We start from the raw sequence: 21421 nt of genomic DNA on the forward strand, positions 1-21421 counted from the left end.
TGTGCGAGGGGATTTTTACTATGATCTGTACTTATTGATGGCACAGACGTTGTTTCATCCTTTCCTACACTTAAATTACCCTTGCCTAACGATTGTGTCTGAAGCTGGGCTTGCAGCATGGCTATCATCGCCATAAGCCGATCGTTCTCCTGTATATTATGAGTACAGCGACTGCCGTTAGAAGGCATAATGTCAATGTTACTATTTAGCTTCGGCTGGTGGAGGTCGTAAAGAACTATGTCCAGATAAAGCGTCCAGGGTGAAAAAGTTGAATGAAAAAGTTGAGCGAGGGGAAAAAAAATTAAATGGTAATTAAAAAGTTAAAACCGTAAAGTTGGCAGGTAGCAAAGAAACGTTTGCAACAAACCTCACAGCAGCACGTAAACACGTAAACAAGTCTACAAGTTGTGACCGGAAAAAATAACATCTCTGCAGCACTCCACCAATCAGGCCTTTATGGTAGAGTGGCCAGACGGAAGTCACTCCTCAGTAAAAGGCCCATGACAGCACTCTTGGAGTTTGCCAACAGGCACCTAAAGGACTCTCAGACCATGAGAAACAAGATTCTCTGGTCTGAAGAAACCGAAATGGAACTATTTGGCCTGTATGCCAAGCTTAACATCTGGAGGAAACCTGGCACCATCCCTATGGTGAAACATGGTGGTGGCAGCATCATGCTGTGGGGATGTTTTTCGGAAGCAGGGACTGGGAGACTAGTCAGGATCGAGGGAAAGATAAACAGAAAAAAGAGCAGAGAGATCCTTGATGAAAACCTGCTCCAGAGCGCTCAGGCTCAACCTCAGACTGGGGCGAAGGTTCACCTTCCAACAGGACAACGACCTTAAGCACACAGCCGAGACAACGCAGGTGTGGCTTCAGGGCAAGTCTCTGAATGTCCTCGCCAGAGCCCGGTCTTGAACCTGATCGAACATATCTGGAGAGACCTGAAAATAGCTGTGCAGCGACACTACCCATCCAACCTGACAGAGCTTGAGAGGATCTGCAGAGAAGAATGGGAGAAACTCCCCAAATACAGGTGTGCCAAGCTTGTAGAGTCATACCCAAGAAGACTGGAGAATGTAATCGCTGCCAAAGGTGCTTCAGCAGAGTAGTGCGGAAAGGGTCTGAATACTTATGTAAATGTGTTAAGGGAAAAAAAACAATTTAATAATTTTTAGATGAAAGCTGTTATGTAACAAAATGTGGAAAAAGTCAAGGAATCTGAATCCTTTCCGAATGCACTGTATATTTGGATTCCATTGGGGTTGGCTAATGAGGATGCAAATAAATGCAATTTAAAAACATTATACTTAAAATTAAAATAAATCAGAATTCTGACTTTGCTCCTTCTGATATTGCTCGTTCTGATGTTTACATTTTTTGTTCTTTAAAAAAATATATTTTAGATTATGGGTGTATTGTAATTGTATTGCTAGATATTGTTCCATTGTTGGAGCTTGAAACATTAGCATTTCATTGCACCTATGACAAAATCTGCAAGTCAAGTGCAAGTTCTTGTTAAGTTTTGGTGGCGAACAGTCATTCAGGGCAGGTGGGACAGAGCCCCACCTGTTTATATATATATATATATATATTGTACCAGTCAAAGGTTTGGACACAAACAACAATGTAGAAAATAGTAAAAATAAAGAAAACCCTTGAATGAGGAGGTGTGCCCAAAATTTTGACTGGTCCTGTGTTTATACAGTATATCACAAAAGTGAGTACATCCCTCACATTTTTGTAAATATTTGAGTATGTCTTTTCATGTGACAACTCTGAAGAAATGACACTTTGCTACAATGTAAAGTAGTGAGTGTACAGCTTGTATAACAGTGTAAATTTGCTGTCCCCTCAAAATAACTCAACACACAGCCATTAATGTCTAAACCGCTGGCAACAAAAGTGAGTACACCCCTAAGTGAAAATGTCCAAATTGGGCCCAATTAGCCATTTTCCCTCCCTGGTGTCATGTGACTCGTTAGTGTTACAAGGTCTCAGGTGTGAATGGGGAGCAGGTGTGTTAAATTTGGTGTCATCGCTCTCACACTCCCTCATACTGACTGGTCACTGGAAGTGCAACATGGCACCTCATGGCAAAGAACTCTCTGAGGATCTGAAAAAAAGAAATGTTGCTCTACATAAAGATGGCCTGGGCTATAAGAAGATTGCCAAGACCCTGAAACTGAGCTGCAGCACAGTGGCCAAGACCATACAGCGGTTTAACTGGACAGGTTCCACTCAGAACAGGCCTCGCCATGGTCGACCAAAGAAGTTGAGTGCACGTGCTCAGCGTCATATCCAGAGGTTGTCTTTGGGAAATAGACGTATGAGTGCTGCCAGCATTGCTGCAGAGGTTGAAGGGGTGGGGGGTCAGCCTGTCAGTGCTCAGACCATACTCTGTACACTGCATCAAATTGGTCTGCATGGCTGTCGTCCCAGAAGGAAGCCTCTTCTAAAGATGATGCGCAAGAAATCCTGCAAACAGTTTACTGAAGACAAGCAGACTAAGGACATGGATTACTGAACCATGTCCTGTGAAACTTATTTGGTTCAGATAGTGTCAAGCGTGTGTGGCGGAAACCAGGTGAGGAGTACAAAGACAAGTGTGTCTTGCCTACAGTCAAGCATGGTGGTGGGAGTGTCATGGTCTGGGGCTGCATGAGTGCTGCCGGCACTGGGGAGCTACAGTTCATTGAGGGAACCATGAATGCCAACATGTACTGTGACATACTGAAGCAGAGCATGATCCCCTCCCTTCAGAGACTGGGCCGCGGGTCAGTATTCCAACATGATAACGACCCCAAACACACCTCCAAGACGACCACTGCCTTGCTAAAGAATCTGAGGGTAAAGGTGATGGACTGGCCAAGCATGTCTCCAGACCTAAACCCTATTGAGCATCTGTGGGGCATCCTCAAACGGAAGGTGGAAGAGTGCAAGGTCTCTAACATCCACTAGCTCTGTGATGTCGTCAGGAGTGGAAGAGGACTCCAGTGGCAACCTGTGAAGCTCTGGTGAACTCCATGCCCAAGAGGGTTAAGGCAGTGCTGGAAAATGATGGTGGCCACACAAAATATTGACACTTTGGGCCCAATTTGGACATTTTCACTTAGGGGTGTACTCACTTTTGTTGCCAGTGGTTTAGACATTAATGGCTGTGTGAATTATTTTGAGGGGACAGCAAATTTACACTGTTATACAAGCTGTACACTCACTACTTTACATTGTAGCAAAGTGTCATTTCTTCAGTGTTGTCACATGAAAAGATACACTCAAATATTTACAAAAATGTGAGGGGTGTACTCACTTTTGTGATATACTGTGTGTGTGTGTGTGTGTGTGTATATATATATATATATTAAAAATAGTTTAACCAATTTTGATCTGTTCTATGTTAATTGCTGACCAAAATAAATTAAATCCAAGTCTTCAGTTTCTATTTACAACACAATGGTATATCGTATCAAACGGTATCAATCAATCAAAGCAATAATTTCAAAACAGTCCATAGGCTGGAGAAACTAGAGATCCTGAGAGGCTGCTTTGCTCCAAATTACTGCACATATTTGCTGCCATGCCATATTACACCACTAGAGGCTGCTGTTGCCTAAGAGTAGGCAGTGCGTTTCAGTTGCATGAGTTTACGCATCAACCACACTTGGCCCATGTAGCTAAAATATTGTTTTTCTCCTGTACAACTAACACCCAGAAAGAAACATTAGGATAGGACTCCACAGTTGTTTGAAATACATAATGCTTACAAAAGTCGTATTGTGTGAGTATTAATATGACAGCTCCTCACTAAACACTCTCCCTCTCTTTCTCTCTGATACAGAGACAAATGAAACACAACAGGCCATGGGTTAAGCAAACATTAATTTTCTACAGTCAATGACACCAAATATGCTTGTCATCTCAGTCAACACTCCCCTTGTCACCTTGTGCCCTTACAGTACACTTATGCCATCTCTACATCCCTCTCCCCCTCATTTCCCTCTACAAGAGCCGGTGGGGTGGGGGTGACTAAATAGGAATTAGCGCTGCTTGTCACTGAATACAGAGGGGGAGATCATGTAGGAGACTTTTATTTATAATTAACTTCTCCCCTTTCAATTTGTAAAGTTATATCACAGGCAACACACACACACACAGACACACACACACACTTGCAAGTCGACAAATTCACAGAGCGGAAACAAATGAAAATGCTTTCACAATGGTAAAACTATGTCTGTTATCATTGAGTGAAGTCTGATATCCCCTAGGGCAGGCCAACTGACCTATGTACTGTAACTCTAGTGAAACCAAACCAGAAGCGTCACTCTCATCTCTCGCCCCTGTCCCTGTGTGACCTCATGCCACATTCTAGCACCGGGCAGTGCTAAGAGCAGTAAACTAGACCAGCACCCCTCCAAACATGTCCCCTCATTATCCTAAATCTATTATTTTTCGCCAGGATCGGAGTCCATCCAAACTAAGTATGGGGAAAGTGTTCCAGGACTATCTGTGCCCATCATTCCTAGTCTGTCTTAATTTTTCCAATGGGCTGTCAATCGATCTCTTTCTCTTTCTATTTGAAACCATCGCCTCTGTCTCCCACCGTCCTCTTCTTCACTGAAGGAGAGGTGGGGGCAGTCTGTTATTCCTCTCTGACTCCGCCTTCTTTTAACCCAACACACAAACACGCAGATGCAGACACACACCCATGAAAACTAGCACACACACACACACACACACACACACACACACACACACACACACACACACACACACACACACACACACACACACACACACACACACACACACAGGATCTGTGTCTTACTCTCGTCAGCCCTGTCACCTCGCCAGCCACTCTACTTCCCACCCACCTTCTTTGCCACATTCACACACATATAATGATAATTTTGTGCACAGCCATATAATGATAATTTTGTGCAAAACAAAACAAGTTAAACAAGCACACTGAGCTAAAAATGGTCCAGCCTGAAATGCCCTCTGCTCACACACACACACACACACACACACACACACACACACACACACACACACACACACACACACACACACACACACACACACACACACACACACACACACACACACACACACACACACACACACACACACACACACATCCATAATTGAGCCCACCCCCTCTTGCTCTCTCTGCCCTGTTTCCAGCTCCACGTGTGAGGAGTTGGTCTTGCTCTGCTCTGGGTGGTGGGGATCGGAAGTCCTTCCTCATTTTTAAGAAAATATTTAAATTTTAACTCACTGAAACTACAATTAATTTCCAAATAAGCAAAGAAACATGAATTGGAGCTGGGTGCTTATGGCAGTCCTTCTGGCTTGCGGGGGACTGTCATGGGGTGAGCAGGGTTTGGACTTCCCTGAGTACGATGGGATGGACCGGGTCATCGAGCTGACTACCAAGAACTACAAGTCTGTGATGAAGACGCATAATGTGATGGTTCTGTACTACCATGAGCATCCCGGATCCGATGCCGTTGCCCAGAAACAGTTTGAAATCGAGGAACTGGCCCTGGAGGTGGGTCACGGGGCAAGGAGGACTTGGTCAGGGGACTAGGAGGTCTGGGTCAGGTGACAGGAGGCTGGGAGGACTGGGTCAGGGGACTGGGAGGACTGGGTCATGGGTTTAGGAGGTTAAGGGGTTCTTGGAGGACTTGGTCAGGGGGCTGGGAGGACTGGGTCAGGGGACTGGGAGGACTGGGTCAGGTGACAGGAGGCTGGGAGGACTGGGTCAGGGGACTGGGAGGACTGGGTCAGGGGACTGGGAGGACTGGGTCAGGGGGGTGGGAGGACTGGGTCATGGGTTTAGGAGGTTAAGGGGTTCTTGGAGGACTTGGTCAGGGGGCTGGGAGGACTGGGTCAGGGGACTGGGAGGACTGGGTCAGGGGACTGGGAGGACTGGGTCAGGGGGGTGGGAGGACTGGGTCATGGGTTTAGGAGGTTAAGAGGTTCTTGGAGGACTTGGTCAGGGGGCTGGGAGGACTGGGTCAGGGGACTGGAGGGCTGGGTCAGGGGACTGGGAGGACAGTCAGGAGACTGGGAGGACCAGTGGAGGCTGCTGAGGGGAGAACGGCTCATAATAATGGCTGGAACAGAGTGGCTAGAATGGCATCAAACCATGTGTTTTATGTATTTGATACCGTTCTACTGATTCTGCTCCAGCCATTACCACAAGCCTTTCCTCCCCAATTAAGGTGTCACCAATCTCTTGTGGGGAGGACTGAGTCTTGGGACTGAGAGGACTGGGTCAGGGCACTGAGAGGACTGGGTCAGGGGACTGGCAGGACTGGGTCAGGGGACTGAGTGGACTGGGTCAGGGGACTGGCAGGACTGGGTCAGGGGGCTGGGAGGACTGGGTCAGGGGACTGAGAGGACTGGGTCAGGGGACTGAGAGGACTGGGTCAGGGGAGTGAGAGGACTGGGTCAGGGGACTGAGAGGACTGGGTCAGGGGACTGAGAGGACTGGGTCAGGGGACTGAGAGGACTGGGTCAGGGGACTGAGAGGACTGGGTCAGGGGACTGAGAGGACTGGGTCAGGGGAGTGAGAGGACTGGGTCAGGGGACTGAGAGGACTGGGTCAGGGGACTGAGAGGACTGGGTCAGGGGAGTGAGAGGACTGGGTCAGGGGACTGAGAGGACTGGGTCAGGGGACTGAGAGGACTGGGTCAGGGGAGTGAGAGGACTGGGTCAGGGGACTGAGGGGACTGGGTCAGGGGACTGGCAGGACTGGGTCAGGGGGCTGGGAGGACTGGGTCAGGGGACTGAGAGGACTGGGTCAGGGGAGTGAGAGGACTGGGTCAGGGGACTGAGTGGACTGGGTCAGGGGACTGGCAGGACTGGGTCAGGGGGCTGGGAGGACTGGGTCAGGGGACTGGGAGGACTGGGTCAGGGGACTGAGAGGACTGGGTCAGGGGACTGAGAGGACTGGGTCAGGGGAGTGAGAGGACTGGGTCAGGGGACTGAGAGGACTGGGTCAGGGGAGTGAGAGGACTGGGTCAGGGGACTGAGAGGACTGGGTCAGGGGACTGAGAGGACTGGGTCAGGGGAGTGAGAGGACTGGGTCAGGGGACTGAGAGGACTGGGTCAGGGGACTGAGAGGACTGGGTCAGGGGAGTGAGAGGACTGGGTCAGGGGACTGAGAGGACTGGGTCAGGGGACTGAGAGGACTGGGTCAGGGGAGTGAGAGGACTGGGTCAGGGGACTGAGGGGACTGGGTCAGGTGACTAGAAGGACTCGGGCAACTGAGTGGGGGATGGTGAGGAGAGGGGATGGGTAACTGGGAGTTAGAAGTGGGACACACAGTGCCTGGGTAGGGATGCACCATCACTGCTATAATGAATCAACTGGATGAGGCATGATAGTGTGTATTAAGGGGCTACGTGGATACAGACAGTATTTACAGGTAACTACGTGTTGTTGTTAAGGGTAAGGCAACTCAAATGTGGCCTTTGAAACATGCCACAACAGAGACAATGATTAAATTAAGATGTTCAAGGGAATATATATTAAATGCAAAAGCTGCAAGGGTCCGACTATTGCATGGATCGGACAGTTTACTGAATTTGAAAGGCTTTTTAGTGAATGAATTTGGTCATCGGGGTAAATGGGTAGAGGCAGACATGAGATAGTAACATAAATTAATAATCAGCTGATACTATAAATTGCTAAATAAGCGCTAGTGCCTGGAGGGGACTGTAGGAGTACTGTGTTGACTCACCTGCTGTTCCAGAAATCTCTGGGTTGCTGGAAATATCCCTGGGGTGTATTGTTTTAAGACTGACTCATGATTTTGTGGTCTTAGATGAAATGGGAGATGGCAGGGATGGGTCTGTCTTTAAGGAATGGGGTGGGGCAGGAATTAGTGCAGAGACATAAGAAATACTGACAACTGAGACAAAAACATTTGTCACGTGCCTGTGGCATGGAGGAGGTGTGAGACAGCATTCTTCACATGCAAAGTGCTGAGTCGTGAGGACACGGGATCCCATCACCAGTCCTGGCAAATGGTTGACAGTACAGATAGCAGGTGTTCGACCTGCTATCTGTACTGTCAACCATTTATGACTCAAACATGACATGGACAGAAGTAGCAGGACCCCAAGTCATCAGCTCGTTGACTGATCTGATTTTACAATCCATAAGGATAATCTTTTCTAACTTCCTAACTTCTATCAGAAATGTCCTACATTTCTTGTATTGATTGTAATAGGGTGTGCGGAGTAAATCCATATGTGTGTGTACATGGCCATATGTCCATGTTGATATGTGTGTGTCGCCATGGGTGTGTTGTGTGTGTCTGTTTATATGACCCTGTTCTTTCAAGTACGCCCCTCGCTACATCCATCACACACTCAACTGCCCTTTTTCTTCTCCCTGATTTCCAACTGGCCTTCCTACCAGCAAACATGCCATCCCAATAACCCCTCACGATAGGCTAAAGGTCAAAGGTTAAAGCTCCATCCTGTCACTCAAGACGTTCAGCTGCAGAACAGTCCCGTTCAGCCTGGTGAGAGGGTTACATCCATAGCATGATCATTTAGACGCGTCATCACCTCATTTCAGTGTCTGACAGAGTTACACCGTAGGTCTGCTTCAGACTACAGCTCCGTACATAGAAGAATAATTCACCCATAGAAATAAAATGTGTACATTGTAATTCAATGGCTACACCACTCCATTGTAAATCTGTTACTTACAGAACTCCACATAGGCCTACTGTCAACACAATTCCATGCGTTCAGTGAGAGATGTGCAGCTATTTCTCATTCACTCATATCTGAGCAATATGGATCACAAGAATGTGTGCATTGTGTGATTTCATAGACACTTTTTTTATTAGTTTTGGCACCAAAGCAAGTGCCAACCTACATTTCGAATTAATTACATTGTTCAATCTTAAACCCCTGCACTCTCTCACCCTTGAAAGGGGATAACGGTTCTTGATCTCCAGTGAAATCAGTAGCCCTCTCAGGAGGCACAAAGGTTATCTCATTCAGCAGTGAAACCCATAGGTACCCCTGGATGGCCTGAAACTGAAGACAAATGGGTGTGAATGACTGGTGGTTTACAAATAAATATAAATGCTCTTCAGATGGCCAATGAGCTAATCCTCTCAAATCCAGCTCTGCCAGGACTGGCCCAAATTCTTAGGACTACAATTTAACCACTTTGGACTACATCTTCCAGGATTCCCTGAATAGAAACACAACACAGCTCTGAAAGCCTGAATAGCTATTTTGGGACTGGTGCCTCTTAAGGAGTTGTATGGTTTACTTTAACTCATTTAATCACCTGGGAAATGAATAACGAACAAATATACCAAAGTCTACTGTAGAATTTTGCCATGACCAGGTTCCCAGGTTGGAAACAAACGCTTCAGGAAACGAACACATCCACTTGCGTGTGTGCATGTGGGTGTATAGGAGTACATGTGTGCATGTATGTATGTAGGTCCGACATGTGTGCATGTATGTAGGTCCGTGTGTGTGAGAGACATATGTCTACTCAGCAGGGTGTTTTGATTAATGATATATTAATCATCATCTGAGAATGCTTGCCTGCCCCCTCCTCTGTATGTTATGGGACATCGAGGCCTAGACCAGGAGGTTCAGGCCCCAGTACTGCGGTGTCGGCTGACTGACCTGGGATGACTGACAGACGGCTGCAGTACTGTACCTGTCAGCGGATCCTAGAGACTTGAGCGTCACCAGCACCTTGCCAAAATAGTCCTTGGTTGGTGTGGCTATGGGTCTATATTTATCAAGTGCTGCTGTTGTGGATGTTTGTGTATCCTAAAGTGCTGTGTTGCTATTTGAAAGGTAGTAGTGCCATGACATTATGTGAAATTAATGTGCACTCTGCACTCTGTTTTGGTCTATTGCAGAGAAAGAGAGAAATAGAGAGAGAGAGAGTATATTACATAGAATGAATAGAACGGGCTTGGAACCTCTAACCCTGGCAATTTGACTGGTAAACTGATGTGTACACTCGCAATAGATGTGGTAAAGAGTTACAATTAAAAAACCAAATTGACTACCATAAACGATTTATATAAGCTAGCTATTCTAATCAGCTTCTATTCTAACTAATCACTTCTTCTAAACCTGAAAAGGGACAACTTCTACATGTTATGCAGCAAAAACTGCCAAATATATCCAAATCGGACTTAAGTAAGCACATTGTGTGCCTATTCAATACCACCTTGCACACTCTTGCCTGCATCTAGCTGATCTAGGGTGTAATCATTAGTCCAAACAGTTGCAAACAAGAGTTTCTATTGGACAAGTTCAGGTATGTTTATCAGCACTCTGTTTCGTTTGCTTCCGTTTAAGATTCATTTTTACAGAATCGGCTAAATGAATACACCCATGATCACCCCCAACCACAGCTCACTTTCATAACAGCCACATACAAACAGCATGATCTCTTTGCTCATTGTATAATTCCTTCTCGCAGCTACACGCTATTCTGTGACCAGGCAACAAAAAAAACTTTCCAAGCCAAACCTTCATACCATAACCGCTACACACAGCTTACATCAGGGTTTCCCAAACTCAGTCCTCGGGACCCCAAGGGGTGCACGTTTTGGTTTTTGCTCTAGCACTACACAGTTGATTCAAATAATCAACTAATCATCAAGCTTTGGTAATTTGAATCAGCTGTGCAGTGCTAGGGGAAAAAAACACATGCAACCCTTGGGCTCCCAGGGACTGAGTTTGGGAAATGCTGGCCTACATCATTGTCACCATAGCTACTAAAACTAACGTGTTAGTAAACCCGATACAATCATGCAGTACAGTGTACAGCAAGCGATACAGGCCCCTGTGGAAATAGATTAATAAAACCAAAAGTTTACCTTGACTTGGAAGAGTTCCAGTGTTGGAAAGCCATAGCTAGTTAACATAGCATCCCTCTGTTGAGCCATGTGTCTCAGTAGGCTAAACTAGCTAGCTAGCTAACTATTTCACAGCGGTTTAGATGGTACAATGATTCTCTACACTATACTTGTTTTGTTACAAACTGAAATTAAGTGAACTATTAGAATTTTAGCAAGAAGGAAATGGCAGAGCGACTTCTACATAGTGCATCTTGAAGTGGAAAATATACAACAAAATTTTGTATACAACAAAATATAGCTAGCTCTCTCTCTATCTCTTGTGTCTCCTTCATTTTGAATATTTATTTATTCAAAACTGTTCAACTATTGTCTCTCTCTAATTGAGTCACCTACTCATCCCATTTTATGCACTGCAGTGCTAGCTAGCTGTAGCTTATGCTTTCAGATTCGTTCTCTGATCATTTGATTGGGTGGACAACATGTCAGTTCATGCTGCAAGAACTCTGAAATGTTGGAGGATGTCCTCTGAATGTTGTCATAATTACTGTGTAAGTCTATGGAAGATGGTGAGAACCATGAGCCTCCTAGGTTTTGTATTGAAGTCAATGTACCCAGAGGAGGAAGGAAACTAGTTGTCCTCCAGCTACACCATGGAGCTACCCCAGAGAGTACTGTTGAGGCTACTGTAGACCTTAATTGCAAAACAGTGTGTTTAATAAATTATTTGGTGACATGCATATGGTTTTATCTAAAAATGTTAACTTTTTTTAATGTTTCACTATTTTTATGAAATTCAGTGAGGAGGATGGTCCTCCCCTTCTTCATCTGAGGAGCCTCCACTGCATTCAAATGATGCTAACTGATGTGGCTCATGGAATGGAATTCATTTTTTTGTAGTGTCAGTTGAGTTGATTCAACAAATCGTAGCACAGATTGATGGGTATACTTCCTGCTTTTTCTTCCTGCTTTGCTGCTATGGGTACACTCTCAATGGCTAATCAAAAGAGAACCATCGCGCTCTCCCAGAAGCTTGGTAAAAAAACTGTAAATTAGGACAAACAAAAGGTGTAATGGGTCTGCACTCAAAAAGATGTCTCATAAAACGTACTTCGTTTTGAGAGAAAAAATTCACTACATCAGGGATAGCGTACACAGACGTTCCGGCTTTGCAGCCTTCTTCAGTGTGTAGGTAGAATTTATTTTGAATTCAAAACAGCATTTGTAGGGAACAACCGATGAGACTGTTATACAACACTGTCCATATCAGATTTTACATATCGTTTATGAGTCAGTCCCACATATTTATGAAAGGCTGAGCTTCATGTCCTTTGCAGTGGGCTATCTCATGAATTGATGCCAGTCCACCCATTATGCCATCATCGACTTGAATGGAGACACCCATTCTATTCATTCTATTTCTATGGTATAATCTAGGTCAGGCAATGAGATAGATGAGGATAGCATGTCATCTCATTTAGATGTACAGTATGTGCTCCTCCCTCCTCCCTTCCCTGATTTGTCACGAAGCGAACTCTCCCCTTGCACTCAGGCAACAAACCTGCCCGCTTCACAACACTTGCCCCCAAACAGCAACCTTATATAGCTGTAGTAGTCTGTTTGGCTAAAAGCCTTTAGCTGAGTTTAGCCCTCAATCTATTTAACAGGCCGATCTAGATCCTGACCCCCTGAGAACCTCTTCATATGAATACCACTCCCCACATGACAAATATGGACACATAACTCACTGTGCACAGACGTCAGTTCAGCGTGTAGTTTTGATTCATATTTGATTGAGTTGTCAACTAACATGAATTCAAAGTGAAAACACCAAAAAGTCAAACCATGTCATTGAATTTAGGTTGGGTGAAAAAAAAATACAAAAAGTTCCTAAATTCATGCAATTTTCCACGTTGATTCAACGTCATCAGATTGAATTTTTTGTTGTTGAAATGACATGGAAACAAATTTGTTTAAACCAGTTTGTACACAGTGGGAAGTGTCTACGAGGAAAAACCTATTAATCAGACAAGTAAATAGTGGGGACATTAGCTAAAAATCAGCTTCCCTGGGACAGCCTGCTATTATAATAATTAACCTCTGACATTTGGGCCGCTGTTTTACAGTTAATCACAAATAAACATTCCCCCAAAAGGTACATAATATCAAACTGCACACCAAGACATAAAGCAGGGGCCACTATTGCTTGCATCCTGCGGTTTCTGGCTAGGATCTTTAGGCCTACCATCAGTGCCAGCTATCATCATTGCCATGGTGTGGAACATGACAGCCTGGTTATGGGATTTTGTTATGCAATAAAATTAACTGCACAGAAGCACTGATAACTTATCCTTCATGTCAGTTTGTGTGTCTCTGTGTATGTATGTTTGGGTGCCTGCACCTCCTTGATGAAGTGCTAGAAGAGATATGTGAAAGCAGGGTTGCACCTGTTGCTATCCAAGCACCCAGTTACCCCAACGCAGTCAGCAGAACTGTTATCCCACCCCCACCATAAGCAGGCCATGGATGTGGCGACATCGTTGGTTGAGCCGGTTGTCAGTTATAAGGGTCAAGTTTCACACAGATTTAGAAAGTGCATGGACAGCGCTCTGAGTCCCAGGCTTTTATGGTGGAGGAACTGAATGAAAATGTGTGAAATAAAACAACAACATTTCTGTTTGCTTCAGTGCATACACAGTGCACTGAGAATGACACCTGTCCCTCTAGCAAACCCACAAAGCTGAGGGTGAAGTGAATGCACATCAATTTCCTTACAGAATACTCATAAATAAACTTAAAAACAAACTCCCCAAAAGTCCTTATAAGTTCTTCGTACATACAGAAGATATTCCTGCTTAGGCATAAGGCTGCTACTGTGTTTTCAGTTATGTGAAAGTGTTTTTTTTTCACAGCTTGCAGCTCAGGTACTTGATGACCTTGACGATGAGGATATTGGATTTGGCCTTGTTGATGAGAAGAAGGGCAGTGTTGTTGCTAAGAAACTAGGTAAATACACACAGAAATAGACACTATTACAGATATTCAAGATTCACAGCATTATTTATAGTTCTGAGGCCATTTATGGTGAAATTGTCACCATCTTTAAACATGGTCCATTTGTCAAAGTGTCACAATCTAATCTAGACATCAACACTGACCAGGTATGTGCTCAGTGGAGTAAACTGCTTGACCGGTCTCAATGGATGCATCTCAATAGTCATATGTGGATTCCTCTCCTTGTCTTGCCTCCTTCCTCTGCAACTATCAATGTAGATAATTTCCCCTGTGGAGAGCGCTGCAGAACACTATTTCCCATTTCTACTTGTTTATGTGCACGAGCTGCTGTGCGGGTCACACTTCGACAGGCTGCTGACTAAGATACCTCACTCTTAAGATGACAGTTTTGCGGAGTACTGTTTTTCAAAAAGGTTATTTTGAAGGAGGGGGTCACTGAGACTTACACTCTCCCAGAATTAGGAAATATATTATAGGAGAAAGCAATATGCTGGACGCCCATTGCCCACTGAGACATCACCTTTTTAATTATCTCACCTCAGTGATGATGAAGTAAAGGAAACAAGTAGAAGCCACTACACTTTTGAGATGGAAATCTTGTGTCACTGTGCTAAGGCAACCTATGAGCAAGCCTGACCTCTAGTGGATTCCCGGGTATGACTGGATATGTAAGCCCCGAGTTGAAATTCTGTTGTCTCCTCAGGACTTGAGGAGGCCGACAGCATCTACATTTTCACCGAGAACGAGATCATTGAGTACGATGGGGAGCTTGCTGCAGACACAATTGTGGAGTTCATCTATGATGTATGTGAGAGTAATGTAATCTATTTATGCTCTCTTTTACCTTTACTCTTTACCTTATTTGTAGGAAACAGACTATTTATCCACTACTAATATATTCTGTACTGTTTCACTCTCTTTTCCCACACCATGATCTTCCTCTCTCCATCCATCCTTCTTTTACTCTGTTCAAGGTTCTTGAAGACCCAGTTGAGATCATTGAGAACGATCCGGAGGTTAAAGGTTTCCATAATATTGAGGAGGATATCAAACTGGTTGGCTACTTTAAGAGCGAAAAGTCTGAACGTAAGAATATATAATGTATTATTTATTTATTATTTATTTCACCTTTATTTAACCAGGTAGGCTAGTTGAGAACAAGTTCTCATTTACAACTGCGACCTGGCCAAGATAAAGCATAGCAGTGTGAACAGACAACAACACAGAGTTACACATGGAGTAAACAATAAACAAGTCAATAACACAGTAGAAAAAAAGAAAAAAGAGTCTATATACATTGTGTGCAAAAGGCATGAGGAGGTAGGCGAATAATTAAAATTTTGCAGATTAACACTGGAGTGATAAATGATCAACTGGTCATGTGCAGGAAGAGATACTGGTGTGCAAAAGAGCAGAAAAGTAAATAAATAAAAACAGTATGGGGATAAGGTAGGTAAATTGGGTGGGCTATTTACCGATAGACTATGTACAGCTGCAGCGATCAGTTAGCTGCTCAGATAGCAGATGTTTGAAGTTGGTGAGGGAGATAACAGTCTCTAACTTCAGCGATTTTTGCAATTCGTTCCAGTCACAGGCAGCAGAGAACTGGAAGGAAAGGCAGCCAAATGAGGTGTTGGCTTTAGGGATGATCAGTGAGATACACTTGCTGGAGCGCGTGCTACGGGTGGGTGTTGCCATCGTGACCAGTGAACTGAGATAAGGCGGAGCTTTACCTAGCATGGACCTGTAGATGACCTGGAGCCAGTGGGTCTGTATATGTAGCGAGGGCCAGCCGACTAGAGCATACAGGTCGCAGTGGTGGGTGGTATAAGGTGCTTTAGTAACAAAACAGATGGCACTGTGATAAACTGCATGCAGTTTGCTGAGTAGAGTATTGGAAGCTATTTTGTAGATGACATCGCCGAAGTCGAGGATCGGTAGGATAGTCAGTTTTACTAGGGTAAGTTTGGAGGCGTGAGTGAAGGAGGCTTTGTTGCGGAATAGAAAGCCGACTCTAGATTTGATTTTAGATTGGAGATGTTTGATATGAGTCTGGAAGGAGAGATTACAGTCTAGCCAGACACCTAGGTACTTATAGATGTCCACATATTCTAGGTCGGAACCATCCAGGGTGGTGATGCTAGTCGGGCGTGCGGGTGCAGGCAGCGAACGGTTGAAAAGCATGCATTTGGTTTTACTAGCGTTTAAGAGCAGTTGGAGGCCACGGAAGGAGTGTTGTATGGCATTGAAGCTCGTTTGGAGGTTAGATAGCACAGTGTCCAAGGAAGGGCCAGAAGTATACAGAATGGTGTCGTCTGCATAGAGGTGGCTCAGAGAATCGCCCGCAGCATCATTGATTTATACAGAGAAAAGAGTTGGCCCGAGAATTGAACCCTGTGGCACCCCCATAGAGCCTGCCAGAGGACCGGACAACATGCCCTCCGATTTGACACACTGAACTCTGTCTTTGCAGCTCTTTCAGAACATCTGCTATCTGGATTTGGGTAAAGGAGAAGCTGGGGAGGCTTGGGCGAGTAGCTGCGGGGGGTGGGGTGGTGGGGGGGGGGGGTGGAACTGTTAGCCGGGGTTGGAGTAGCCAGGAGGAAGGCATGGCCAGCCATTGAGAAATGATTGTTGAAGTTTTCGATTATCATGGATTTATCGGTGGTGACCGTGTTACCTAGCCTCAGTGCAGTGGGCAGCTGGGAGGAGGTGCTCTTGTTCTCCATGGACTTTACAGTGTCCCAGAACTTGTTGGAATTAGAGCTATAGGATGCAAATTTCTGCTTGAAGAAGCTGGCCTTTGCTTTCCTGACTGACTGCGTGTATTGGTTCCTGACTTCCCTGAACAGTTGCATATTCTGCAAAAATATATTTTTGAACGGAGCATGCTTATCTATGATGGTGAGGAAGTTACTTTTAAAGAATGACCAGGCATCCTCAACTGACGGGATGAGGTTAATATCCTTCCAGTATACCCGGGCCAGGTCGATTAGAAAGGCCTGCTCGCAGAAGTGTTTTAGGGAGCGTTTGACAGTGATGAAGGGTGGTCGTTTGACTGTGGACCCGTAGCGGATACAGGCAATGAGGCAGTGATTGCTGAGATCCTGGTTGAAGACAGCAGAGGTGTATTTGGAGGGCCAGTTGGTCAGGATAACATCTATGAGGGTGCCCTTGTTTACAGATTTAGCGTTGTACCTGGTGGGTTCTTTGATGATTTGCGTGAGATTGAGGGCATATAGCTCAGATTGTAGGACTGCCGGGGTGTTAAGCATTTCCCAGTTTATTTAAAACATTTTATTTCTGTGTTTTTACTGTATATTATAAGTTATGTGTACATTTTATGGATAAAACAGTGTATTAACAGTGTATTTGTCAACAAAAAAATCTAGATTTTACTAAGGTGTTAACAAATGCCTGTAATATTTCAGATTATTTGGCCTATGTGGACGCGGCTGAGGAGTTCCATCCACACATCAAGTTCTTCGCTACATTCACTCCCAAGGTGAAGAACCGTACCCACTAACAACTACATCCTCAAAATTACACTGGAGCTCTACTCTCCTTTAAAAGTATCCCATTGTTCCTTCAATTCAATCCTCTGTATTCCAGGTTGCCAAGGATCTGGGCCTGAAGGTGAATGAGGTGGACTTCTATGAACCCTTTATAGATGAACCCATAGTTATCCCCGGAAAGCCCTACACAGAGGAGGAGCTTGTCGAGTACATTGAGGATCACGACAGGTGAGATTCATGGCCACAGTGGTCAGAATGGCGATATACATAATGAGATGGGTCTGGTGTTCTTTCCTGGCTTTGTGATTTGACTTGTAAAAACCCTATAACTAGGTGTAAATGGAATTTTCAGGTGAACCAAAAGGAGGGCAGTCGTTGATAATATCAATCAAAATCAACAGTTGCAACAGGGAGACACCTCCAGAAAAATGTATAATCGGGACTGTTGGAGACGGGCCCCTTTAAATTCTAATCGAACAGTACTAAATGTTCTCTAAACATCAGCCCAAGATGCTTGTACAAGGTCAAAACAAAAGACAGTAACTTTTCTGCTACAGAATCACAGAGTGTTCATAATGTCATCAATACAATACTAATCAGTGTGTCCTTGTTCCTTGTACCTTGAGTAGCTCCGGCGTCAATCCCTATCAAACGATATGAGAACAATCCATAACAGTCAGTAACAAGTCTAGTGACCATCAACCCGTACACAAATGAGTGTTGCAAATAGGTCTCTGGAAGTCATGTGTATTACAGAAAGGGAAAACATATAAATATGCTAAATATTGTGTAAATTACTCTTAACTGGCTATTCCCATTAAAGTACGACACAAAGTATAAAAAGTGTAACCTTGCTCAATGAACAATAAATAAATATCTGACGTCCTATTTCTTTATAGACCAACCCTGAGGAAGATGGAGCCTGATAACATGTATGAGATCTGGGTAAGCTATACCAACTATTACCATAAAAATCACCCTACAAAACAAAATGGCTGATGCCTTCTTAGTAAGCATGCCTCCCCAATTTTTATTAAGTATACTGAACAAAAATGTAAACGCAACATGCTGAACAAAAATATAAACCCAATATGGAACAATTTCAAAGATTTTACTGAGTTACAGTTCATATAAGGAAATCAGTCAATTTAAATAAATTCATTAGGCCCTAATCTATGTATTTCACATGACTGGATAGGGGTGCAGCCATGGGGCGGCCTCGGATGGCATAGGGAGCCAGGCTCAGCCAATCACAATATGTTTTTCCCCACAAAAGAGCTTTATTACAGACAAGCCAGATGTGGAGCTCCTGGGCTGGCGTGGTTACACGTGGTCTGCAGTTTTGAGGCCGGTTGGACGTAGTGCCAAATTCTCTAAAACGACGTTGGAGGCAGTGTATGCTAGATAAATTAACATTACATTCTCTGGCAACAGCTCTGGTGGATATTCCTGCAGTCAGCATGCCAATTGAATGCTCCCTCAAAACTTGAGACATCTGTGGCATTGTTTTGTGTGACAAAACTGCACATTCTAAAGTGACCTTTTATTGTCCACAGCACAAGGTGCACCTGTGTAATGATCATGCTGTTTAATCAGCTTCATGATATGCCACATCTGTCAAGTGGATGGATTATCTTGGCAAAGAAGAAATTATCACTAATAGGGATGTAGACAAATTTGTGCACAACATTTGAGAGAAATACGCTTTTTGTGCGTATGAAACATTTCAGGGATTTTTTTTCAGCTCATGAAACATGGGACCAACATTTTACATGTTGTGCTTATATTTTTGTTCAGTGTATTTATGTGGCCTAAATGTGCAAGCAAGGATGGAAATGGACTTGTAGGTAGTCTATATTCCCCATCCCAGTTTTCTTACCTGGTGTTAGTACGTTTAAGGAGTCTGTCTTTTCTTAGGAGGATGACATCGATGGTGAGCACATCATTGCATTCGCAGAAGAGGATGATCCAGGTACAGAACCAAAGGGGAGGCTAATGAGTCAATAGGGCTGGGTGGGGGAGGAGGGAACCATTGTCAGCAAGAGGGGTTTCATAAGGCTTTATGTACATTTGACACTTGACCTTTGACTTCCAAGATGGTTTTGAGTTCCTGGAAATCCTAAAGGAAGTAGCAGAGGAGCACAATGATAATCCCAACCTCAGCATTGTCTGGATTGATCCAGATGACTTCCCGCTGGTAAAATCATGGTCACTTATCAATACAATATAATCCATCTATCCAATTTCCCACATGAAATATGGGGGATAGTGATATGAGATTCTGATTGCTGTTGATTTCTTCCTGGAATATTATCCATCCTCTTTAGCTTGTCCCATACTGGGAGAAGACCTTTGGAATTGACCTGGGTTCTCCCCAGATTGGTGTTGTGGATGTTGAAGATGTGAGTAATGTTTCTGTCATGTATGAGGAGTCATGAGGTTCTACACATAGAAATAGAATGAATAGAACAGGCTTGGAACCTCTAACGCTGGCAATTTAACTGGTAAACTCATGCGTACACTCTGAATGTATTCTTTTGTAATGTCAATGTGTTGTTCAGTAGATTCAACAAATTACAGCACAGATTGATGGGTACATTTCCTGCTTTGCTGCTATGGGTACACTCGCAATGGCCGGCAGTGCACCCATTATGCTTTCACTGACTTGAATGGGGACACCCGTTCTATTAATTATATTTCTATGGTTCCACTAGCATTAAAAAACATTCAATAGTCTATCTTTGGCACTGAATTGCTTTTTGTCTCTCTATAGGCTGACAGTGTATGGATGGAGATCGACAATGATGATGACCTACCAAGCGCAGATGAGCTTGAGGAATGGATTGAAGATGTTCTTTCAGATGAAATTGATCCAGATGACGATGATGACGATGATGATGAAGACGACGACGATGAGTAAATTGTTGATCTCATCATTTCACTGGCCTATGTCTAAATCTGGCCAATATAATAGAATTGTCCAATCACATCATCCCCTTCCTCAACTTGTCCTTGTCCTCTGTTGTAACACTTCATTAAGTTAAATATGTCTGCTCATATGGACATCCTCATGTTTTCAACATCCTTGCTCAGAGCATCTTGTCAAAATATTGTTTCATTTTTTTCACTTTGCTTTGAATCCATAAAAGACAGTACTTTCTCAGAGCCCCATTTTTTTTATTCACACCACACCTGTAACTTTGCCATCCATACAATATGAAAAGGATACAAAAAATAAATTGTGAAAATAATACATTCAAAATACAACTATTGGATATTCATTAGCACTAAATCTTAAAACACCTGATGCTTCTGATTTTTATATTTCAAACAAATAGAGGGGTTACTTTGTTGATGCATTTTAAGTCTGAGTCCATCTGTAAACTTGTCATCTGAATGTATTTTATTGCACCAAGGGTGCAAGCAGGCTTTTCCTACATACAGGTCATGGGTCATACCAACCTACTCTGTTGAATTATTGTAACTTTAGTTGGTAAGCTTTTTTTCTTCTTGTGCACTGAAATGTGCTGTAAATCACATGGATGTTTTCTACTGACAAAGAAATATAACAACAGTATTCATTTTTTTTAAACAAGAAAACTTAAACATACTGTAAAGGCTTAAAATAAATGACAGCTTGGAAAAAGATTTGAAAACGACTTGTGATCTGGATTATTGTGTGTGTGTGGACATGTTTAACTATTCTTGTGGGGACCAGAAGTCCCCACAAGAATAGTAAACAAACATACATTTGAACAACTGGGGACATTATGTTAGTTCCCACAAGGTCAAATGCTATTTCTAGGGTTTAGGGTTAAGGTTAGAATTAGTGTTAGAATTATGTTAAGGGTTAGGAGCCACAGTTCGTTTTAGAGTTAGGTTTATGGGTTAAGGTTAGGGTAAGAGTATGGGTTAGGTTTAGGAGTTAGGGAAAATAGGATTTAGTTAGTTGTACAATACTGTGTGTGTGTACCATAAAACTCAGATAAGATAATAACAACAATTATCTCTCACTGTTAGC

At 43.8% G+C, this 21421-nt stretch overlaps 1 protein-coding gene across 1 annotated transcript; it reads left to right on the top strand.

The window, feature by feature from the left end:
• The first annotated feature begins 5168 nt into the window (after positions 1-5168).
• On the top strand, positions 5169-21048 carry LOC109874943 (calsequestrin-1-like). Its single transcript, XM_031810653.1, has 11 exons — positions 5169-5554; positions 13783-13876; positions 14589-14689; positions 14860-14971; positions 17317-17390; positions 17498-17628; positions 18300-18345; positions 19318-19372; positions 19497-19597; positions 19728-19802; positions 20174-21048. The coding sequence occupies exons 1-11, from the start codon at positions 5318-5320 to the stop codon at positions 20318-20320; spliced, it is 1173 nt and encodes a 390-aa protein (XP_031666513.1). The 5' UTR covers positions 5169-5317; the 3' UTR covers positions 20321-21048.
• Positions 21049-21421: the final 373 nt, after the last annotated feature.

Source organism: Oncorhynchus kisutch, linkage group LG30, assembly GCF_002021735.2.
Source record: "Oncorhynchus kisutch isolate 150728-3 linkage group LG30, Okis_V2, whole genome shotgun sequence".
NCBI lineage: Eukaryota > Metazoa > Chordata > Actinopteri > Salmoniformes > Salmonidae > Oncorhynchus > Oncorhynchus kisutch.